This window comes from Ochotona curzoniae, unplaced genomic scaffold (genome assembly GCF_017591425.1).
Source record: "Ochotona curzoniae isolate NIBS_2020 unplaced genomic scaffold, NIBS_Ocur_1.0 scaffold_4763, whole genome shotgun sequence".
NCBI classification, from domain to species: Eukaryota; Metazoa; Chordata; class Mammalia; order Lagomorpha; family Ochotonidae; genus Ochotona; species Ochotona curzoniae.
This window is the reverse complement of record NW_024467123.1, coordinates 3,727,011-3,753,037: the sequence shown is the minus strand read 5'-3', so window position 1 is coordinate 3,753,037 and position 26,027 is coordinate 3,727,011. Positions and strand designations below refer to the sequence as shown.

Here is a 26,027-nt window from a genome sequence, read left to right as displayed (position 1 = left end):
TAGGGAAATGCTGGCCAAAGGACACACATTTCAGTTTTAAGCTGATTAGGTTTGGGGGATCTAATGTACAACATTATCATTATTAATACTGTTTATTATAATGGAATTGTTTATTGGAAATTTTCTGTCAGAGCAAATCTTAAGTGTTTTCACCACATATACCTATGCCATCCTTTGCGGCCTCAATCACACACACACGGTAACTAGGTATTAGTTAAGCAACCTGAGAAAATCTGTTCCTAGTGTATGTGTACATCAAGTCATTGACTGGTGTGCTCCAAAACCAAAACCTCATCAAATCAGTGTGTCGCTGCTACACAGGCTCTTTAAAAGAATCTAAACTCAGCATGAGGCAAACTATAAAAGTAAACTTGCACTACTCATTGCCCTAAATTTACTGATGACAAACAAGCATTACCAGACTGTTGGGGTAAATAAAAAATATATAGCTTTCTGAATGTGGCTGAAGTGGTGACTAAATAATGCTGATGTAAATGGTGGAAAAAAAGACCAAAATGTTTTATATTAATTTCACCTGAATTCCTTGTGTATTCAGTTTTATAATCATTATTGATTATGAAGAGTTGAAACCACATTGTTATTTGTAAAAATGCACTGACTACCAAAACACAGAAATGATTTGACTCATTAGTTATTTACATAAAAAAGTAATTGAGAAACCAGAATTATGTTAAATAATGTATATTGAAAAGCTAACAGAGCTGATGGTTGGTACCTGGCATTAATACTCTGCAGGTTGCCTGTGAAACTACCTTGACTTGCTAAAACTAAAAAATCAAGTGGAATTGCTAAACATTCATGAAAGAAAGACTTATTAAGGAGGTTTTCATGGAAATACATGGCAAAAATGATAATTATTTCCTAGTTATACTACAAGTTGATAAACATGAGCACTAGCTAATGATGAGTGGTGTCAAGTATGGAAAACATAAAAGAGGAATATTTACCATTGTGCTTTAACAAATGTGCAGGTATCACTACATAATTTCTTCAGTACTTGTGTGATTTGAACATCATGTGATAAAATGGTAACTCTTTTTCTCTTACGTTTTCGGTACTGGGCACCACTCATCACTAGCTAGTGCCCATGAAGTGCAAAGCATCCTGTCAATAAATGTGATGTGATTTGAAACTTCAGTTCTGTGTAGGACGATGTTCTTGTAGTAACTTTGCAAAGACCAAAGAGGGAAAGAAAAGGAAAGAAAAAATCATATCAGAAGATAAACCTACATTTATAAAGTCTTGCTATTGATGTAGTACAAATTTAAACACACTTAATTAAAAATTAAATGACCATAAAAATAACAAAGAAGCACAAATGGTACCATTCTTGCAGATTTGTACATCTTTAGAATAACAGTTGAGAAGCAATCTTGAATCACTAGGCCATAGCACATCCTTTCTAGACAGCATGCCCAAGACACTGCCCCATCCGTTCCGCAGCACTCGGACTGGTCTGTGCCCTGCTCAACACCATCAACCCTCTGATCACACTGGGGCTCCATAGCAACACATCAAAGTGCTCTCAAAGTTCCTAAATGCTTACTCTCAATTTCTATTTGTTTGTCTGGTTTCAGATAACAAACAAGTTCTGGTAAATAAAATTCCTAAGAAGAATGCAGAGGAGCATCAGTGAAAGCACTGAGACTGGTGATAGTTCAAGGTTCCATGGAAGGTCAATAAAGAGACAAAGGATGTATTTTCTAGTTCTGAATCACTGTAGCTCATCTAAGTGCACTTAATTGTAAGATATACTGTCATTTTAAGCACCAAATATACTGACTGATGACTGACTATAAGACACATTTCTAAGTTTAAAATGTTCCTTGGAGGACGAAATATGACATTTGTACTTTGTATAGTTTTCACAACACACATAAGAATGAACATAAACAAATAAAAAGATATGATAAATAAAAACTAAACCAACTACAAAATGCATTTTCTGCTAAAAGGAATGAAACAATATTTCTTAAGGAACTCAGAGTCATACTATTTTCAGGATTTTTGAAGATGTCTGTCATTTCTTGGCCACCTAGTTGATTTTCATTATCTGTAATGACAGTTTCTGGAACTTGCTCTTCTTTCTTTCTTAACCATATGGCCCTCAGTTGTCCTGACTGACCCAAGTGGATCGTAACACTCTAAATGACTAGGTCAGAGAAGGGACTGAAACTCACTCAGCAAAGTGAAAAGCCAGGAGATACTGGCACAATCTTCCAAAACAGACAAGGCTCTTGTGTGCTCACGGAAGTAACTTAGACAGTTTCTTTTTCTGCTGGAGTCTGAGGAATGCTAGAACTAGAGCACACATTTTGTGGCCATGGTGCAAGACCATCACTTTGGGGGTACACCTGTATAAAGTCTTGAGAGGGAAGAGGATTTGACACTTGTTCTGGCATCAGCATAACTCTGCAAAATATGCACAACGGGGCAAGTTTTTTTTGCCACCTCTGTTTTCTAATGAATCTTCACATTCCTAGTAAGTCATCATAAGAGCATCTTTTCCCTCAGGGCGTGATCAGTAAGCAAATATTCTACCTCCACGCTTCTATAGCACAAGGAAAGCCTTGTGGGACAAAAGCTTAAATCACATTGCCTAGTTGGTTTAGTCAATTAATAAAGGAAATAACCACGTGTCTGATTCCTGTGTCTGTTTCCTAACTGACTGCAAATTCTGGGGGAAAGTAAATGATTATCAATGATGGGGTGAAACCCAGCAGTAATATTATCAGTATTTTACACATGAGAAAGCCGGACTTGAGAGAGGATAAGTAATTTAGACAGAATCACCATAATCTAAAGTATGTGGCAAAACTGGCAGCCAAACCCTGGCATCTCTCATTAACTCTAAACTCTACATTGTTTCCAGTGTACTCATGTGTATGTTATATTACATTCATTAAACACAGACCCATTTCATCAACATTTACTGGAAAAATTCTGAAATCCATGTGTGCCAATGGAGGGAAAGAAAAGGAAGAGGAATACACATTGACTGTATTCTATAATGGTCCACATCTTGTCCTAAGTCATTTATTTACAGAGAATATGTTAATTCTCACAGTGACCTCTAGAAACCTTCAGCAAAGTCGGTGATGAGCAGGTGTCCAAAGCTTATGTGCTTCGCATCATCAAGTTAATCTGGGAAGCCAATCTTCCCACACTTGCAAGCTCTGAACAGTAGTGTGTTTACAACAGCATAAGCACCTCCGTTTGGGTCACACACTTACAGAGTAGTTCTTTTCGATGGCACAGAACACAACATCCAGACACAGGAACACCCCTGTACGGCCTACACCAGCACTGCAGTGAACAACCAGGGGTCCTGTAAGGTGGCTCTTCCTCACATAACGAACAAATTTTATGAAATACTCTGCTGAGGCAGGGGTGCCATGGTCTGGCCACTTGATGAACTGCATCTGTTTTACAAAGTGCTTAGCTCCTGTCTGTTAGAGAGAGACAAAGAGGTATTCATCAATGCCTTGCAACAGAGATCTCATTCAACTTCTACTATGCCATTGCTGTCACTAATAATGATAATGATAATGGTACCTTGAGTGTAGTGCAAAATAACTATTACCTTAGCGTGTATTTCATGAACAAATACAAGCCAGGTGTTCTAAGCCTCCTAGCAGATGGTCAGGTCAAGAATGAGAAATGGTGACCAACCATATTTAACCAATGTGCACTGTATACGAAGACTGAAATGTCACATGTTGCCCATACACTCATGCAATTATTAACAAACGCATTTTAAAATTAAAAAGGTTCAAGAAGAATTGGATTTTTTAAAAGTTGGGACATCCATATCCTTAAAGGAATGCCTGGTTTTAAGTCCCAGCACCACTCCTAGCATTCTGTTGATGCACACTTAGAAGCAGCAAGTTGGGTCAAGCGGCTGGGTCCTTGCCATCCTCATACCAGCCCCAGAGGTGGCTCCTTGCACCAGCCTGCTCCAGGCCCAGCAGGTGCCAGCATCTGAGGCATGAAGAAACAGCTGGAAGATCTCTCATTCTTTCTGCCTCTCAAATAAAAGGAAAAAAAAAACTTATTAAACAAACTCCATATTATGAAAAAAACATGCAGGGATTTCAAAACTAGTCTTGGAACAAAAATCATAGTTTTGATTCAATCTTCCCCATTTTTTTAAGTACCGTTGGAAGGTATTACACATTGGTACCAAAAAGAGCTTTCAAAAAACAGACAAGCTTCATTCTGATGCTTCTAAGAATTCTGGAAATTTCAGGAATGGAAGTTTTTTCTGCTTTTACAGAGGAACACACAATAACAGCAATAAGAGTAACTAATGAGTAACAAATATTGAACATTACTATGTGTCTGGTGCCTACTACCAGGGACATCACATAAGTGATCTCATCGTCTCCTACATCAACCCTTCATGGGAAGCAGTTTCGCCCTCGTTTTATGAGGGATGGGATAAGGAGGCCTGAAAGACACATGCTTGGTGAGAACAGTCACACGTTTAAAGCTGGAACTGTAACACAGGACTCCTGAATCCTCATCTACAGTTGCAGAAACGTGGATGTTTCAAACCACATAAGAGTAAAAGGTGGGATGGGATCATTATTAATCAGACAAGAGACAACCTATCAGCTTAAATACTGTATAGCACATTTAATCAGAATCGGCAGGTCCCTGACCAGGGAGAGGGCATGAAGAGACTACGGAGTGTGGTTAATGACCAAGATATAGTGATGCCTACTGCTGTGCTGTGACAAAATTATGAAACTCTGCTCTAGTTGACACAGAAAGCATGAATAAACCAAGGAGGACACCACCCTCTCCCAAGTGTGGGAACTTCGGGGGGACGGGAAGCTGACCATAGGTTTCTCCTAAATTCCCTTAATAAAGATGTTGGTGTTCACAACCCTCTTCTTGTGTTAAATAGCTATGGCAATTTATGCTGGTTAATTTTATGGGTCAAGTTGGCAGGGCTCTAGTACCCAGATATTTGAAGATTCCATACATTTCTCTGAAGGTGTTTATTTCTCAGCATTAGGTCTGATAGACTGAGTAAATCAGGTTACCTCCACAATGCTATATCCTGGCCAAGGTTCTACAGCCTTAGCACTGTAATACAGACAGATCACTGCAGTGTCTCCCATTTGACCTATATTCCCCAAATGCACACATCATTTGGAACTGACTTATTCAGTGTCTTTCTTCCCCTGTGATATTTTAAGTACTCGAAGAATTACAAGTGTATCTATCTTCTACCCCCAGGATCACTTTTTAAACTAATCCATATTTCTTCTCTTGGAATAAAAATCCCTCTTCCTTTTGAATTTCATACCTCTTGGCTTCATCTCCATTCTATCACATCATGGCCAAACCTCCACATTCTCTGACAATCTTAACCTTCTCCTTACCACAGATTCTGACATGAATCAAGCCAACTCCGTTGTCTCAATAGCCCAACAGATACTCCAACCTCATACTTAATTCCTCTCTTGCAGGAAAGGCTATGGTCTTTCAAGAACCCCCAGTGAAGAACACTCACCATCACTTATAATGTCTGGTACCAAAAAGAAATTTCTCAGTTCTATAATTCCAACATCAACTTCTGACCGGAATCACTGAGGCTGCCACTTTCCTTTCACACGATGCTCAAATGACACTCTAACTTTGTGGCCCCATTTACTCCTAGTAGACTGGCCTCTGATCCCATTCACATTTTTAGGCAACTTTGGACATGATGGATAAAACTGACAAAACCTTGATCATTTGGACCTCAACACATGCACTAGGCAACATTGTACCTTCAGCCAATCCCATGATTTTCAAGAATGCCATGGTTACACTGCTGGAAAGAGAAGAATCACATAGTTTCATAACTTGTTGCTATTGCAAATTCATGAGCCCAACCTAAGCAATTCTTTTCGTGGTTATTTTCTGTGTTCCAATCAACTTTGGTGATTATTCTAGACTTCACTACCCATTACTGCTGTTGACCATATGCTATCGCCTACCTGATAATCCCCCACTAGAGAATGAAACTGATCACTTTCTCCTAGAAAACATTCCTTTTCTACTTTACAAATCAGAAATGCATACTATTCTGACCAACACTTTCTGGTGGAACTTTCTATATTGCTGAACAATATTCTATATCCATTCTGCCTCAAATGGTAACAACTAATAATATGAGACTAGTAAGCATTAAAAAAAAGTGCCTATGCAAAGGAGGAACTGAATCTGTCATTTCATGTAAATTTAAATAGACACACATGGCTACCATATTGAACACCATAATTTCCCAGATTTCCTTCTGTCACTTACAAGTCACAATCATAAATCATATGTAAGTCTGCCAATTTTATCTGGAAAACATCTGTTTCTGTGTTTTTCATCTCAAAGCCACTGCCCTATTTGAGCATGCCACTCACTCCCTTCTCAGTGTCTCCCAACCGTCCTCATGCTTCTCAGCTGATATTCGCCATGTTCCTACTTAATTAATTTTCTTAAATATTTTTTATTGGAAATGCAGATTTTCAGACAGAGGGAGAGACAGAGAGAAAGATCTTCCATCCACTGGTTCATTCTCTAAATAGCCATAACAGCTGGAGTTGAGTTGATCTGAAGCCAGGAGCCCGGTTTCTCACGCAGGTGTGCAGAGTACCAAAGCTTTGGGCCATCCTCCCGTGCTGTCCCACTTCATTAACAGGGAGCTAAAAGGAAAGTGGAGCAACTGGGACATGAACCAGTGCTCATATGGGATCCTGGCATGTTTGGGAAGATGACTAACCAATTGAACCATTGCACCCAACCCCTGACTTAATTTTGATGGCCTTATCTCATCTCTCGCTACTCTTATAATTAAAATTTTACATTCTCAAACTTTTACATGCTTACATTTCTCCAAACATATCTCATGCTATTCTATGTCTTGATCTTCTGCTTCCTTTATCTTTCTTATTTGGGTTATACTTAGTTCTGATACTGCCTCCTCCAGTAAATCTTCCTAAGCCCCCAAATAATGTTAAATACTTGCCTTCTGAGCTCCAAGAGTATCCCATACAGAGCTCAACTATTGCTACTGAACACAGTAACTGAACTGCCAGTGAGTGAACCAAGCTCTCCACTGCTCAGTGAGTATAAGTACTGTTTGGCACATTGATTAGCCATCTTACGTAGAGAATGTGCTCCTATCTGCCACAGAAGCAGTCAATGGTCACATGGCACCCAGATCACACAACTTCCAAACTTCATGCTCCCTGCCCCACCTTTTCTTGTCCTTTTTCCCTTCTTTCCAGTCAGAGTTTGGTTATGCAGAAGCCAGAAGTGGTGGTATCTTAGTTTCTGGGTACCAGAAGGAAATAAACATAACTTTAAAAAACATCCTCAGTTGAAATGTCATCCTACTCCTAACTAGTCCTTACACATCTACATGGTAGTAAAACACAGATCTATTACTGAGCCTTCAAAACTTACGGACTTCTTCACAATTTGAAACACTCGAATGATGAAGCATTCAAGTATCTGATAGTTCTCCAGGAAGATGCGAAATTGACTCAATTCCAAAGGCTTCTTCAAAGAAACAGGCCAGTAATGATGACATTTGATGGTTCCACCTTCTATCTCTCTGGTTATCATAGCTATAATATTAGCATTATTTTCCAAAATCATTTGCCAAAAGTCTTCCGTCGTTCCTGGCAGTGGTCCTTGGGCAGCAATATACAAATACTCTTCACCATAATTGACTATTCTAATATAACTAGCATTGATGTAGTCTTTGTTTTGTCCCAGAGGAACTCGTGTTGAATCATCTATTACAGAAACAGAAATATCTGGTAGACAAAGGAAGAACAGGAGATGCAGTACAATTCAGACTTCAGGAAAGCATTTCATACAGGTAAATCCATTATTTATCTCTTTGGTCAATAGAGGAGATGACATAAGAATATCTTCTCAAAAGGGTTATTTGAGTCTATGAGTTTAATTTTTTCCTTCAAAAACTTACTGATATACTCTAAGAAAACTATAGGGAAGTTCTTTTTTTAAAAAAGACAGTTTTATGAATTTATATGATGAATGAATCTATGAACTACTTCTTTAAGCATGGTAAAATGAAAATAAACTGCTTTGAATAAATTGTACATTAGGTAAATGATTCATCTAAAATATTATACAGTATAAATACAAAAACAAAGTCTGTAATTTGCAGCATTATGTAAAATTCACAACACAAAATCGTTTTGGAATGCATAGCTTATTATTAAATAAGTTATAACATTAAAAATTAGTAAAAATACTATTTGACCACTAAAAGCATAATAGAAAATTTAAAGATTCAAAAATAAGCTTTCTTTGAAATAACAGATTCTGACCTTGAATCAAATAGAATACCATTTTTAAAAACAAATTTTTATTTCAGAATAGTTCTAGATATGCACTAGCCTTTAATAAACAGAGAAGAAATCTGTATTCAGATACTTTGAGAAATTTGCCAAATGTGGTACAGTCAGGATTAGACTGAGAATCTACTAGTTTGCAACTGAGCACAGCAAAACATGAGCCCTTTGTGGTAGTAGATGAATGACATTCTCCCCCAAATCAGGGAATCATGCAAGGGAACTGTGACAGCTGATTGTAGAAAAATGCTAGGATGAAAGGAATTTCAAATACACACACACACACACACACACACACACACACACACACACACGCACACACACACACACACACACAGAGCCACCATCTTTTGTATCCACTTCAACCTTCACCTGGTGGAGTGCTGATCAAACTAAAGGTATTATGTGGTAAAAGCATTCAGTCAAGGGAACCTGCAGCACATGACAGAAGGCTCATTCACCTTGGACTGTCAGAGCAAATATAAAGGAAAACCTAGCTACTGGGCCACAAGCAACCTTCCCAGTCCAAGGACATGGAAATTGCGGTGGGCAGGGGGGTTGCTGTTCTTCCTTCCGCACACACACACACACAAACACACACACACTCTGAAGGAATGCATTCTCTTCCACCAAGCACCATCACCAATCAACATTCCTTACCACCCAGAACCACGCAACTACTTATCCGTAAACTATGACAGCAGCAGCACAATGAGACGTACACGATTTCTGACAGGACCTTCTCAAATTGCATCATAGCACAATCCCTTGCAAACAGGAATGGGAAAGGAGGGGCAAAATTGCCACGAATAGAAAGACACACAGTATCCCAAAAAGGGAAACCATTCTGAGAAATCACAGCAAATATTTTCCTTTTCATAAAAACGGGAGAACACATTTTAAGCAAAACTCAAAAGAACAGTATTTTATTATTTAATAGAATAATATGTACAGTTTACTGACAAATACATTACTGAATTATAAAGAAGGTAGTGATAGCATTAGTTGGGAACTTTCACTATATATAGTTATATATATAAAACATTTACCATATATATAGATACATATGTAATATTTATCAGTAATCACAATAAAACTGGAAAGTACTCATCAAAATGTCAGCAGTAACTATTTTATCATCTGAATAGTATGTTTTATTTCATAATGAGAAATTTTTTTAACTTTGAAGAGGGAGATTAAATGCATGAAAATTAAACAATCTGAAATAATAAAGGATTAATATACATTTTTAAAAGCCACATTTACTCAACCAAAACCTCTAAATGAGAAGTGATCAGAAAAAGAAAGACAGATATTTATAATACTAGCTTAAAGAATGCTCTCAGATCCAGCTGTAGGCAACTGCCTAGGTTACCTTGTACCTAGGCAAATGTTATAGATGATGGGCATTCTGGACCTGGATACTGCCAAATTTGTTTTAACTATACCAGTATGTCACCATAATTGCTTACTCTTTTTTTTTTCTTTTTTCTTTAAAGTTGCTGACCCAGGCCACTGTACTTACAAGTAAACAAAGGGGCTGAGAACAACTGGTTTGGAGGAAGAAAACTAGAGGAACTTTCTAGGTCATACCAATGCACCTGTCCACATGGGAGACCTGAACTGGGCTAGTTAACATAGACCACCGTCCACCAATGTACAAAAAAAACTAGGGCTGAGGGGGCCTGCCTGACAGGACTAATCCACAGTACCCACCCAGTGAATGTCAAGGCAGGGTAGTGGGTGACGTTAGGCTGGGCCATGACACTAACCAGCATGCAAGACCTAGGCATGGCAACAGAATTTGTGGGAGATTTATGTATTCTCCACTGTGGGAATATAATACCTATTTGTTTGCTTAAGAGCTGGGGATGGGGATGAGCCATGCATGACCACGAAACTCACCAACACTCATGGAAAACGGGTTTGGGAGCAGGACAGACTGGTCCAGGCTGCAGCACCCACAGACATACTCAAGAATTGGGTGTGGGCAAGCAGGGCTGCAGCATCCATCAGCACACACAAAGGCCAAGATTGGGGGATGAACTATGCCAGGTAGGGACCTAGCATCTGCTGACATGTATAAGATCTGGTTCTAGGAGTGGGCCCGTTGGGGGAACTTGGGGAACTTCCCTACTTGGCAGTAGCTCCCACTGGTGAGCATGTAAGTCAGAGCTGGGTAAGGCTGCTCCACTCGTTGACAGGTATGTGGGTTGACCCATCAGCATACCTGTGGGTCAGGTCTGGGGGTGGACCTTGTCTGGATCTGTTCATTGCATCAACTGGCAGGTGCAAGAGTCAAGATTGGATACAGGCCAGCCTGGGTTGGGATATAACACCTACAAGTTCACATTAGAGCTGGGACTGGGGACTGGTCAGGCTGCATTAGGCTTTAACACCCCCCAGCATGAGCTGGGACTGGGGGCAGGCTGAGCAGAGCCAGGCTGCAGCACTCACAGGCAAATGCCAAGGCACGATGGGTCATGCCAGACTGGGCCACAGAAGCAAACCTGGTAGAAAGGCTAAAGGGGCTCCCCTGCTGGGCCACTGCTCCTACTGGCGAACATGAGAGCTGGCACTGGGGCAGACTGGGCTGTGCAAGGCTGCAAAAACTCTTGGCATGCGTGTCAGCTGGATTTGGGGGAGAGCCAAACCACAGCATCTACTGGCACAAGAAAGAGCCAGGATAAATGTCAAGTGCAGGGACAGAGTGTGAGTTGTGTCAGACTGAACCACAGTACCCCTTGGAAAGTGCAGGACATGGGAATGGGCCTGGTAGGGAGACTGTGGACACTCCCCTGCTGGGCTGCAGCTCCTGCTGGAATGCATAAGAGCCAGGGCTGGGAGTGGACTGGGGTAGACAGGGCAACAGCACCCATTGGCATACATGTGGACTGATCATTGGGTTAGGTTAGCTGAGCTAAGCTGCAACACCCATAAATATATATGAGTGCCTGACTGGGAGGAGGCACAAAATGTTCTAGTACTGGCATGTGCAGGAATTGGGTTGAAGACAGGCTGGGTAGAGGTTATTTGGGGTTGTACCAACTAGGCTACATTTTCCATTGGTGTACACAAGGTCCAGTTCTGTGGCAGTCTGGGTTGGGCTAGGCCACAGCATCCATTGGTTTGCATACGACATGGGTCAGAGACAGAACTGACCAGGCAACCACAATCAGTGTGTGCATAGTCTGATGCAGGTAATGGGCTGAACTGGATCCTAAACTTGCTGGCACAGGCAGGAGTCAGGTCCAGGGTCACCCCAAGTGAGGTTTCTTGGGGGACTTCCCAAGTTGACCACTGGACTCAAAACTCCAACTATAGGGAAGACCGTAGGATTTGTGGTCCGACCTTGGAATGCATGTGTTGGGACTAAGCCTCCTTGACTCCTGATGCCTGTGCAGTAGATGGCATGCCCAGGTGCATATGGGGGACATGACAGCCAGCTCATCTGAACCTGAAGGTTGAGAACAGAACACGTTGGACAACTGTCCTAGCTGACTCTTAGCAACAAGTATCTGGGTGAGTAGTAGACACACTGGGGTAGATTCGGTCAGCTAATGGTCCTTGAAAGGATTTTCTCAGCCTTGGAGCAACAAAACCAACAGCATCTGAGAACTATCAAAACTACTCAAGCAACACTCTTGGAACGTTCCCCACATTAGCTGTCTAAGATGGGGTGAAGTAAACATGCCCCTGGGTACAGGGGTAGTTTGGCAGCTGAGAGCAGTCCCTTCCCCTCATCACCACCAACCTCCCTTGTCCCCAACTCCAGCCTAGTTATAGGAAAAAAGGAAAGAAAAGGAAAACTGGAAGCATTTATCCCACCCACTTTCCCCCAGGCCTTGACCCTCCCCACCCTAATCACTGGTCCTCATGGGCGTGCATCCTTGTCCACTATGTAAACATCAAAAATAAAATTATTTTTTTTAAAAAAGAGAACATCCTCAGAATTCAGGAAAATGTGAAAAAGATGAAAATGCTAAACGAATCATTAAAGTAATAACCAGAATATATCAAAGAAATTTCAGGAAAAAAAACTAAGATAAACACAGCAAGAAATAACCCAACTAATGATAGAAAAGCCTCCTAAACTAAAAAGATGATAATGGAATGCAATTCAAACATGCACAGCAGCTCCCTGCAGCCTGGAACTCTACATTCATTACCTTGTCAACCACAAAATAATTCTTTTCAGGAGGTTCTATTACATTCGCACTTTTCAAAGAAAGAAACTGCACTAAGTATCCATTTCCTGTTATGAAGCAATTCTTCTTGACTACAACCCAAGTAAATCTAGGCTTCATAACCCTCAATTAATTCCATGCTCTGCTGCTTCTCTGGAATAAACTCAAATGTGCAGACAGCCTAATTGGATGTCACATAACATTCATGAAAAGGCTAGTAGTAATATCTCTGGGCCAGAAGAGCATTTGATCCCAGGAGTAGGAAGTGAAAACTGTGCTAGTAGATTATTAGGAATAATAATTGACTGATGCCATTCCCATATCCCCTTCTTGATTCCTAAATGCCAACTATAACATAAATAGCTGCATCTATTAGATGCTGACTTACAACATACACAGCCTGCTATACAACACTGCCCCAACTCTGCAAGGTATGACTACCTGACACTGTGATTGAGTCTTCAAAAGCCCAGTCATTCTATCGAGTCAGCTGCTCAGGATTATGAGTGATATGAAAATCCCCATAAATGTCATGAGCCTGAGCCCATTGCCACAAACCGTCAGCCAGAGTAACGAGCTCCTTGATGAGAAGCAAATACCGTGGGGAACAACACCTTGATCGACACAAGGCATTCTCTAGGTCCATGTTTGGTATTTTTGTCAAAAGCATTTCTTGCAGGAAAGGGCAAGTTTAGATAGAGGATAATTGTCAATTCTAGTAGCAAGAAAGTACTATTTCTTCCACGACGAGAGTGATCCACGTAATCAATCTGCCATCAGGGAGTTGGTTGATCACGCCCAGGAAAATCAGCACACCAGGTTCTCATTGTTGCTCTCCCCATGGCTGGTGGACTGCATACTCAGTGGTGACTAGGTTAACCTGAGTGGAAAGTCCTGCTTCTTAGTGCATACATTATCTCCAATGTTAGGACCACAAACACACTGTTCATGAGACCCTTAGTGATAACAGCCACAGCCGGGAAAAAAAACATCTGAATGATATCCACAGAATTGGATGTCCAACCAACTTGATATTAAAGTCCTCTTCTGTTTGGATCATCTTTTGCAGAATGCTCATCAAAGAGCTCTTTGAGTTTTGGCCATTCAGCAAGGTCGAACCATAGACATGCTTGTCACTGGTTTCCAAATCAAGCCTCTTCAAGGCACCTGACCGTCCAGCTAAGGCCCTGGCCACAGTTCTTGAATTGGTATGGATTTGTACCTCTGGGAATCTCTTCAAGAAAAATAAGCAGCAAAGTGACCTGATCAACATTGTTTCCAGTGAGAGTATTTCTTTTCATGCTATTCTTCAGAAATGTCTAAAAAAAGCGGGGGATAGTTATCAAAGTATAGTAACTAGCCTTCCCAGTTCTGCTAGTACCTATATATTGTACCTGCATAGCACGTCCAGGTCTTTTCTTCTTCTGCCAACTGATTTTAGGGAGCTCCTCATAAGACAATAAGGTAAAGGCTAGAAAAGAGAAGGTAATATAGGAGGAATGGGGACCACGGCGTTTGGGCAATTTCTTCATTTAAATTTCTTGTGGCTCTAGGGCCTTCAAAAGGGCCTTATACAGATCCATGTGAAGATGTAAGAGCTGCTGTACATATCCAACTTTCTTGCTCAGTGACCCACAGGTAAGCATGTTTTTTTCTTTTAGTTCTCTACTAAGCAGTCTTTGCTAAGGTTCAGTAGCAGCCTAAAACTGTTTCTGAGAAAGAGAGTCCTCATCTGCAGTGGATGGCAGGGTTTGTTTAAAAATCCTGAGCCTGTGCTCATAGGAGCACACAAGTGTCTTCAACAACATTCCTGTCAACCACTGACACCTAAGGCACCATTGAATGCTGGACCATATGACCCAAATGAATAGAGCTTATACAGAAGCCTTGACTTGCTGGAGAGTCTCCTTCTGTTCTCAGCTCCATTCGAAGCTAGCTACTTTCAATTTTCTCAGTAAATGGGCCAAGAATGACATTAAAATTAGCAATGTATTGCTTTCTTGGCATTGTCTCTTTTTCTGGTTATAGGAGGAGCAAAATAATTAATCCTTCAGATTAGCATGGATTATCCCAACATGCCCATACAACCAAAACACTTGGAAAGTTCAGTGAGATAAAGAGCCAATGACTTCTGGTTATACATATTTCCCAGCACATGATGGACAAATCTCTTATGAATAAGTATAGTATTTATTACTTCTTGTTACTGGATCCAATCCAATGGCATAATATTATCATTGTAAAGATGAGTGTGATCACATATGGAGATGATTAAGATCCACGTCAACCAAGTTGTGGTTGAAAGCTGGAAAGCTGATATACCACTGATGTAAGCCAATGAAGATGTGTTTATGACTTTTACAGCTGAATAGTAAACTGCTCCTGGTGGTCTTTACTAATAAATATGAAGAAGAAGGCATTTGTCAAATCAACAGCTATAGGCCAGAAATGAGGAAATGTTGATTTTTCAAAGCAAAAAGCCACATCTGCTATAAGCAACTGCAACTGGAGTCACCCACCTGAATAAGCTTATTATCCAGGAGACAACTGCTTTCTGTGTAAGCAAAATGGGCAAATTGAACTGGGATATAACAGGAGTTCTTGATGATGGCTCCAATAACTGGAATCCCTAAGGGAACACAGTGTTGCTTTTGGTTTTCAATTTCCCTAGACAGAAGCAGTTTTAACAGTCGTCAAGTGAGCTTTCCCATGATAACAGTCCTCCATCTACAGGTCTAAGAATCAATGTAGGTGGTTGACCAGTTGCTAAGTATGTCTATTCCAGTTGTACATTCCAGAGTTAGGGAATTGACCCCAAGATGAGCTCAGAAATCTGCTGGAACCATTGTAAGATGAACTGGAACTAAAATTCCATTTGACACCTGACCTTCATAAAACCCTACTTTGATGGATAGGTGCCATTTTGGGTCTCCTCCAGTTCAGAGCTAGTGTCCAATAGTTTCTGAAAGATCAAATTATTTCCTTTTTCCCAGTGCATAGCCACCCTGGTAAAAAGCTGTAGACCCTGTTGGAGAAGGCTGGAAGAAAGATTAATAGCACAAATTTCAGCCAGGAATCCAGAGTCTCTGTTCACAGTGGAGGTCTGGCCTCCCAGTCATTCAAAGGTTTCTGGGTCTGGTGCTAGTCTGAGAAATGACTGAGGGACTGTAATTCTTTGTTTCTGATTCAAATTAGACTTGATCTTGAACTTTCCTGCTTACACAGATAAATAAGAATGTAGCAGGTCCCCAATCTAGCTCATTTCTAGCAACAGCATATCCCCAGCACCACAGGACTCACAGGTCCCACTGTCCATTGCTATTTTGACTCTGCTTTCCTTGCTTCTGGCCGTTGAATGCCAACCACAGGGTCCCTGTCTCTGGGATCAAATGACTCCTGTATTTAGGCTTCCATTTCAATGGCAGCAATTTTCACTGTAATTTTTTAAAACATATTGGTAGATGTCCTTGTCCACTTAGGTCTTCCAGCTTTTTTTTTTTAATTTTATTTATTTTTATTGGAAAGGCAGATATACAGAGAGGAAGATCTGTTCGATGATTCACTCCCTAAGTAGCCGTAACGGCTAAAGCTGAGCCAATCTGAAACCAGGAGCCAAGAGCCTCTTCCGGGTCTCCCACACAGGTGCAGGGTCCCATAGCTTTGGGCCATCCTCGACTGCTTTCCCAGGCCACAAACAGGGAACTGGGCCGCAAGTTGGGAAGTGGGCCGCCAGGATCAGAACTGGTGCCCATATGGGATCCTGGTACATTCAAGGTGAGGACTTCAGCCATTACACTATTGCGTCAGGCCCCACTGTAATTTCTAACTTAGCTCTCCAAGTATGCTTGGACTCCTCTCACAAATCTGCTTCCTGAAGTCATGCAAAAGGCTGGTGCTCTGCTCTGGGTCTTCCCAGAGTGGATCACCAGATGCTAAATAATACGATCCTTCTAACACTCCAATCTCCTTAAGCTTTGGGACCTCTTCTGTTATAGTATGTGAAGCTAGTTTTGGAATTTTATCTTCACTTCATAGTTAAGTCAACAAACCAAATAATCTCTTTCTCTTGGAAGATATCCAAAGTTTCTTCTTAGTGGATTCACAGAAATAAATTCAACTTGATCCAACATGTTCTTTCTAAGCAGTATTTGCTAAAGTCCAGCAGTAAGCCAAAAGCTGTTTCTCAAAAGGATAATAGTCACCACAGTGATTGGCAAGGTTCATTCCAGAATCCCACGAGCCTGTGCAGTGACTTTACCTGTAGGAGCACACCAATATCTTCAAAGGGCTTTCCTATCATCATCCCCTACTCTTAATATACATTTCCAAAGTAATCTGCAGATTCTCTATGAATACACTCGAATGACAATGTGGCTTTTTAAGTGTAGCATACCTCCTTTGGGGCTGTAATTTGTACCTTACCTTATGGGTCTGCTTGAACTTGAGGGCAGATAACAGATCTAGAAGCAATGAGGAGCATGGCTGTTGAGTCCTGAGAAGAATCAGCATTTCTTTTGAGAGGTAAGAACCTGAGAGGAGGTCACAAAAGTTTCCTCAGGCAAAGAAGGGTTAACCTCTTCAGAGGAGGTGAAGTGGCTACTTCTGCAGAAGAAGACTCCTGGAAGGCCAGGGGTTCAATGCACCCCGATTCATCAGAGTCTTCCCATTTGTCTACATTCTAATGTTTAGGATCCCATTCCTTCTCTGTCACTCCCTCACCTTAACAGCAGACACCCTGCAAGAGTGGGAATACAAGATGTACTATAATTCAGGAAATTTTTAAGATGAGACTCTTGGTTTGGTTTTCAGCAACCTCAGCACCGCAGTTACAGGATGTAAACATTTGCTTCAAGGCAGAAACTTTCATATTTTGCTTGTGAGATTTGAGATGCAAAATTGAATTCTTGAGTTTATTTTCTTTTCCCATTTTGTTTATTGCAATTAGTTGTAACTAACTAATCGCATGATACTCACCGATCTGACCATAGTATCATAGTTACCCAGAACCTTAATTCTTCTAAGCATTTGAACAGGAGTATGAAATGCTAGCATTCAGGTATCTCCATTGCCACATCACACCATGGACGTGGCAATATTGACTCAGAGAACCAATTCATACAACTGATCCTGAAGATTTTGCTCCTTCAACAACTGCAGTTCGATCTCCGAGTTCCTCAGGACTCTCCAGTGGGGGTTGGGGGAAGGTCCAATAGTCCCCTAAGAATTCATCTTACAGAAAGGGATCTGAGGGCTGGAAAGCCCACTATCTGTCAGGCAGGTCAGAAGGCAGAGACTCAGAGGTCACTTGATGCTGCAGACTCGAATCCAAAGGCAGTCTGGGGGCAGAACTGCTTCTTCTGAAGAAGTCAGGCTTTTCTCCTTAAGACCTTTAATCGTTATCAAGCTTATTCACATGATGGAGGCTAAGCTAACCTGCTTTAATCAAAGGCCACTGATCTAAACGTTAATCACAACTAAATACCCTCAACACAACACCAGTCTGGTATTTGATCAAATCTCTTCGTTCTATAGCCTAGTCAAAACGACACAAAAAATTGACAATGACACAAGCTAACTAGTTCCCGAAAGGTAAGTTAAAGAAAGGAAATTTTTTAAAACTGAAGATACAAATAAAAAAGGCACAAGCAAGCTACAAAGAGGCAGAAGCAATAACAACAACAACAAAAATTTAGGGACAAAATGAAAGCCTTAAAATATAGAACCAAAAGATCAACCGTGAGGTCCTAGGGAGGAGTACTGGAAACTTTCACACGGCTACAGGAAGACTGGCTTCAAGGCTCTACGAACCCTGGGTTAAGACACACGGAGATATGACACATACCTAGAAGCAATTCTTGAATTCCAAGAAAAAAACTGAAAATATCAAAGTAAAAAAAAAAGTATTTCTTAAAAATAAAATCAACCCGGGGCCTGGCAGTTTGGCCTAGTGGCTAAAGTCCTCACCTTGAACGCCCCAGGATCCCATATGGGCGCCGGTTCTAATCCCAGCTGCCCCACTTCCCATCCAGCTCCCTGCTTGTGGCCTGGGAAAGCAGTTGAGGACGGCCCAAAGCTTTGGGACCCTGCACCCGTGTGGGAGACCCGGAAGAAGTTCCTGGATCCTGGCTTCAGATCGGCATAGTATCGGCCATTGCGCTCACTTGGGGAGTGATTCATCAGACGAAAGATCTTCCTCTCTGTCTCTCCTACTCTGTATATCTGACTTTCCAATAAATAAATAAATCTTTTTAAAAACATAAAATAAATTAAAAAAATAAAGTCAACCACGTTTCTTATCTAAAATATAGACAACTAGAACAATTCAATTAACACCCAAGAGAAAATTGACAAAAAAAGACTAAAATCCCAGAATTCTATAATTTGTTTATTAATTTATTTATTTATCCACAGAGAAAAGGATTGAACTTGTAAACAGGCACAATTTGAGATCACATTAACTACCTATACCACCTCTAACAACAAAGAATCCTAATGAATAAGAACAGAGGCGTCAAATTAAGGACAGATGAAATACTAGAAGATGCAGTGCAGAGGAAAACCTACAATTGATCTGGAAAAACAATTGGTGTGGAGAAGCACTACACTGTTAAGTCTCATTCTGGATCCCAGAGCTTTGTCCTATTTGCTATGTGACTACAGGAAAATCACTTTTTTTTTTTAATAACTTTTTTCTTTGGTAAAACAAAGATAACAGCAGTGTCAGCATCATCTGATTTGAGCATTACATGCCTTTGAGGGACTTGCGTCCTCAGCGACAGTGGTAAACGCACTGCCATCTCAGTCACTGGGGTAATGGTATTAACAGATACATACAGTGGCCTCACTAGACACAGGCATTTGTTGAACCTCTGCTTTAAAGGGCTTGTGTTTTTCCATATATCTATATCATACTGGAAAACCGTACAAGTTTTTTAAAATGCAGCACACCTTTAGAACACACTCAGAAACCATCTCTTTAACAACTTATTGACATATATTGTCAAGCACGTACTCACATAAAATCTTCACAATAAGGTAAGCACTTCTGGGCCCGCGCCGTGGCCTAGTGGCTGAAGTCCTCACCTTGAATGCGCCAGGATACCTATGGGCACCGGTTCTAATCCCGGCAGCTCCACTTCCCATCTAGCTCCCTGTCTGTGGCCTGGGAAAGCAGTCGAGGACGGCCCAAAGCCTTGGGAACCTACACCTGTGTGGGAGACCCAGAAGAGCTCCTGGCTCTTGGCTTCAGATCGGCTCACCATTGGCCATTGCGGCCACTTGGGGAGTGAATCATCGGAAGCAAGATATTAAAAAACAAACAAACAAAAAAAAAAAACCACTTCTACACTGCAAACATTCTCATGCCTCCTTGGAATCTGTTCTTCTTGCTCTAATTCTACCTGAAGACAACCACTGCAATACTTTATGCTAATACAGGTTAAGTTTGAAGCAGTGTGTTAGTTTTCTGAGGCTACCAGTAGGTAAAACAATAGAACTTTATTTTCACAGTTTTATAATTGCAGTGGCAGCAAGTCTGGTTTCTCCTGAGGCCACTCTCCTTGGCCTGCAATGGGCTACCTGCCGTCCGGTTGCCTTTTCATATGGCTGGTGTCTCTAGTCCCAGTTCCCTCTTTGTATAAAAACACCAGCTAGACTGAGTTGGGACCTCATTTCTTATTAATATAGCAAAGGCCCTCTCTTCACATATGATCACATTCTGAGGTACTGAGGGTTAAAACATTAACAGAACAAATGTTCAAAGAACACGGTTCAGTCCATAACATGCAGACATGCTTTCTGCCTGGTTCTTTCAATCAGCATAATTGTCTTGAGATTCATCTACGTTGTCAAATGTAGCATTCAGTAGGGTTTTTGTTTGGTTTAGTTTGGTTTTTTTACTGCTGAATCATATTCCTTTGTATAGAGGCAATGTGTTTATCCAGTTTCCTGCTGGCAGGCCTTTGATCAGATTCCAGTGCTGGTTTCCTGCTGATACACCTCTGGGCAGATTCCAATTCTGTTTTTGTATAAATGAAGTGTCTACGAATATTTATATACATCTTCATGCAAGGACAGGCTTCCCTCGCTTTTAGGAACTGCTGGATTCTGCTGCATTACAGTGAGTATGATATGTCTCACTGTGATTTTAATTTGTAATTTTCTTCTGATTAGTAATGTTGGTCACATTTTCATCAATGTCTATATAGCCTATTTTCTTTACATGAAAGAATGATGTTCAAATCTTCTGCTCATTCATGGTTGGGTTGGTTTTTCCCTTGCCAAGTTGTAGGAATTATTATATATGCTCAGTACAAGTTCTTTATCAGGGAAATGCTTTACCACGTCTTTCTTCCACTCTTTTTGTTTTTAGAACAATATGCTTTGAAAAATAATTTTGATGAAATTCAATTTATTCCTTTGCTTTTACAGTGTTCAGATTGTATGTTCGATTTGGAAAAAAAAAAACAAATGCCATACCTAAGGATACTCAAATTTGTATTATGTTTTTCTTCAATAGTTTTATGCCTTTAAAATAACTAACAGAATTTATGTTACTGCAGTTTAGGTTATCAGAATAATCAAGCAGATAGTACATAGCATTCCATATACTCAGTTCCTCTTCTCATACTGAGATATATTTATCTGTTGCAGAATCTTGTGTTATGGTGCATTTGTTACAGTAAATCTAACAATATTCATTGTTTTTACATAGTATGAGTTTTATTTGCATATCTAGGTAGATATTCAATATTTTTATTTTTATCTAGCTGATATAACACAATATTTACTAATGGGATACATTATCCTAAATCAATTCATGTATATAATGTATAATGATAAAATAATAATGGCAAGCATTTCCATATCTTCAAGTATTATTATTATTTTTTGAATATGTTGGGAAATTTTAAAATACTCTCTAGTTATTTTGAAATATATTATAGTTAACTAAGGCAGACAGACTACTATTATTTACCCACTGTGCTATAAAATGCTAGAGCTATTCCTCCCAGCCCCAAACTGTGTTTCTGCATCGTTTATCCACCTTTCCACTCTACCTGCCCTTTCTCCCCTCTATTCAACTCTCAACTTCTACGTGATCAGTTCTTGAGCAACTTTGGACCCATGTTGTGGTATGGCGGGTTATGCTGATGCTTGGGACTCTTGTATCCCCTTTCAGAATGCCAGTTTCAATCGTGGCTACTCCACTTCTCATTCAGCTCCATGCAAATACACCTGGGAGGAAGAAGAGGGGCCTTCAAGTCTTTGAGTTCTATCATCCGAGTGGGAGACTTGCGTGGAATTCCTAACTCCTGGCTTCAGCCCGGCCTAATCTGTAAACCAAACCAGCAGATAAAGGATTTTCTGTTCTTGCTGCTTTGCTTTCCATGTGAATAAATAATATCTTTAAAAACATTATGGTGACCTATATATTGTTTATTCAAGCCCTTATTTCACTTAACATTGCTTCATCCACAATAATACAAATGACAAGATTTCTCCTTTTCTAATGACCGAAGATTCTACTGTTTTTATAAACATATACATATATACATATAATTTCTAAAATCCAATCATCCATCAGTGGACATCTTGCTTGACTCCATACCCTGATTATTTTGAATAGTACTGCAATAAACACAAATATGCATTTCTCTCTAATATAATATTATTTCCTCTGGATATAAATCCGATATGAATTTCCTAGATCATCAGTCCATTTTTATTTTTTTTTTTTAAAGATTTATTTTTATTATTTTTTCATTGGAAAGGCGGATATACAGAGAGAGGAGAGACAGAGAGAAAGATCTTCCGTCCGATGATTCACTCCCCAAGTGAGCGCAACGGGCCGATACTATGCCGATCCGAAGCCAGGAGCCTCTTCTGGGTCTCCCACGCGGGTGCAGGTTCCCAAAGCTTTTGGGCCGTCCTCGACTGCTTTCCCAGGCCACAGGCAGGGAGCTGGAAGGGAAGCGGGGCTGCCGGGATTAGAACCGGCGCCCATATGGGATCCCGGGCGTGCTAGGCGAGGACCTTTAACCACTTGCGCCACCGCTCCGGGCCCCATCAGTCCATTTTTAAAGGTCTGTTTTTTCTTTTACCACTTTGCCAAATACTTCACATACTGCTTGTATACGAGTAAAGGAGGAAAATTTCATTTTGTGCCATAGTTTGGGGACAAAATTTCATCTTTTCCCTATTTACCATGAAGTTCATTAAAGGTTTATAACATGCAGTGTCAGTGTTTACTGTTTGGGGCATATTCTTTCTATATTTAATCTATTGAAAAAATTTTAATCATGAAGGGATGTTGAATTTTATCAAATGGTTTCTTATATCTATTGAGATGGCCATACTGTTTATGTCATTCAATCTGTTGATATGCTGAACTGTCTATTGAATTACATAAGTTGAACCATTCTTATACATCCCTAGGGTATTATCCTGTATTATATAGTTGTCTTGTATAATGTTTTTGTACTCTATGATATTTTTATAGCCTATGAGCTTTGGTTTTCTAGTATTTTATTGAGAATTGTTGCAACTATTTTCATCAATATTATTGGTCTATAATTTTTTTATGGTGATCCTTGTTGTGTTTCATTTTTCTTATCTGTCTTAGGCCTTCATTTTCGGAAGGCCTAAGACAGATAAGTTCTATAACTGGGTGGGCAGGAGCTGGAGACACAAGGAATACCATTACCTCTACCCCACACAAGGAAGCAGTGGGTAAAGTGAGTTATTTTGGAGATCATCAAAGAGCAGCTTCCTATTGGAGGACATACTGATAGACAGCTTTGTTGTCCAGGACAAACGCTACCAATCATTCCATTACATTTGTGTGTCCAAACAAAATAACCAAGCAAGCAGATCAGGCATTGGGATACTGAAAGTGTCAGGTGTATCAGATACTGGACTTTGGGGTGGTTCGTTCCTGAGAAATAGCAATTCCTGAAGGAATGACAATTGCTCCAGAAGCACCAGGAATAGGAAATTTAACCTTCACCGTGTCTTGGCATAGATCCTATAGTATGCCAGGATTGCCACTCACCGCTAGCTATCAGAACTCTGCATCATGGTTACATGTAAAAATACCCATGCATGAAGCCATGCAACCCTTTCTTTACCTTTTCCCAAACAGAAATAAGAAAATAATCAAAACCATTTTTAGCTTACATGGAAGAATATCTCGGTATCTGTTCTTTTCTCTGTTAATTAGTTTACTCCCATAGGTGAACTCATTCAGCCGATTTGCAAATTCTAAATCCTTCAAAAGGCGAAAAACATAAATAGATCATATAATCAACAAAGACAGACAAAAAGTCTGCTTCTGTTTAGTATACCAGGTCCTTAAAAATCTATGTCATGCCCCACTATTTACTGTTTCAGAGAGAAGTCAGAACTTCATTTTAACAGCATTATTTAAAACCAAATACACATTCTACTCATCTCAAGTATGAGATACCAAGCCAAGCTGCTTGACAACAAGATAGCAAACTCTTTGAAGATATTTTTCCTCCTAATACTTTTCCTTTATCATAAAAGAAAATATGCAATATTCACTTCTTAGGGCTTATCTAGAAATCCATCATTCATTAAATAAAAATATTTAATAACAACAACTTAGAAAACTATAAGCAACCATATGATTCCTCTTGAAGAAATTATAGCCAGAACATCAATGAAAGAATTCTTCATTTTAAAAATTCCTTACTAAATGATTCAAATATTTGTTGTGCATGTAGCATGTAGTAAATATCGGAATGCTAATATGATTCAGGAAATGGACTCATCCTTAGGACTACGTGGGGAAACTGAAGGGTAAGTAATCAAATGCCACGTGACCGAAGCACAGAGGCACTTGAAAAACAGTGAAGTAGCATGGTGGGCATAGCCACCACTTGCAATCCTGGCATCCCATATGCACACTGGATCGTGTCCCAGCTGCTCTGCTTCAGATCCAGCTCCTTGCTAACAGCCTATGAAAAACAGCAGAAGGCAGCCCATGTGTTTGGACCTCTACCACCCACATGGGAGACCTAAAAGAAGCTCCTTGCTCCTGAATTTAGCCTGGCTTAGCCCCAGTTGCTATGGACATCTGAGCAGTGAACCACATGGAAGACCTGTCTGTCTCTTCCTCTTTCTCTGTAACTCTTCCAAGTAAATAAATACATCTTTAAAAAAAAAATCAACACTACGTTATGCCTGAAGATGCACGGAAGAAGCTCAGGAGAAGGAAGCAGTCCCTGAACTTGGCCTCAGTAAGCCATCAGAAATCAGAGGCAAAGGGGAGAGGTATCATTCTCAGTGGAAGTCAAGGACGTACACACATCCTCTAGGAGAAAAACTGCGGACTTCGCTCCAGGACTCTGTGCTTACCACATCTGTGGATGCTGACATCCCCTGTATAAGATGGCAGTGTTGTGTATCATCTACCCACATGCTCCTGTATTCCTTGATCAGATCTGGATTAGTTCTAACACCTGATCTGATATAAATGCTGAGTACAGAGCCATTGAATGCTAATGATTAGGGAAAATTAAAACAAAAAATCTTTAGACATGTTCAGTACAGATGTAATTTTACTCATTAATATTCTCAGGCTTCAGTTGCGTGCATCTAAAACAGCTGAAGCACAGGTATGGAGGGGCAACTACACCAAAGATACTGGGATGGATCAAAATCACTCTCTTTGAGTATCTGTGGATAACAGTTGAGAACCTGCCCATTGTAAAAGATTTGGTAACGGTTGGGCAGACAATTTAGTATCACCAGTCTTTAATTATTAGAAAACAAAGACTGTGAAGGTTTTAAGGAGTAGGTAAATCAGATCGGGTCTGTATCTTTTAAATCTTCTAAATTTTTCTAAGAAATAATTTTTAAATTACAGAAATGTTTGAAAACTATCATAAAACACGAGTAACAGAGAGTAACCTTAAAATACATCAGAAGTTTATATAAAATGACACTATTCAAAAGAATTTGGCGTTAGGGGGGTCGGCATCTGCTAGGATGCCTGCATCCTCTGCAGAATCACCTAGGTCAGGTCCCAACTGCCCTCCTGACTGCAGCTTCCCCCTGAGAGGTAGCTCATGACTGGCTTCCTGCCACTCACGGGTGAGACCTGGATTGAGTTCCCAGCTCCTGGCCTTGGCCCAGCCCAGTCCCAGCCACTGCAGGGCTTTGGGAATTTGTGGATAGTCACTCCCGCTTTGTTTCCTACTTTGTTTCTACTCCTCTCTTTGCATCTCTGCTTTTGGAGTAAGCAAATAAAATGTTAAATAACGTAAAGATAGATTTGATTAAAAGTACTAAATAAAATTTTAAAAGAAAAGGATTTGGTACCAGAACATGAGTAAGAAAATGAATGAACAAAGTCCTCAAATAAAATATAAATGGGATTTCAGTATGTAACAAAAGTAGTATTTTACAACACCAAAGA

At 40.2% G+C, this 26,027-nt stretch overlaps 1 protein-coding gene across 1 annotated transcript in view; it reads right to left on the bottom strand.

The window, feature by feature from the left end:
• Positions 1-26,027, bottom strand: part of PTPN20 (protein tyrosine phosphatase non-receptor type 20) — a 74,008-nt gene that overhangs the window by 8,704 nt on the left and 39,277 nt on the right. The window contains exons 3-5 of the mRNA XM_040970387.1: positions 23,762-23,852; positions 7,477-7,811; positions 3,255-3,470 (exon numbers count right to left, since the gene is read on the bottom strand). Coding sequence (XP_040826321.1) covers positions 3,255-3,470; positions 7,477-7,811; positions 23,762-23,852 — 642 coding nt within the window. The remainder of the gene's footprint in view (positions 1-3,254; positions 3,471-7,476; positions 7,812-23,761; positions 23,853-26,027) is intronic.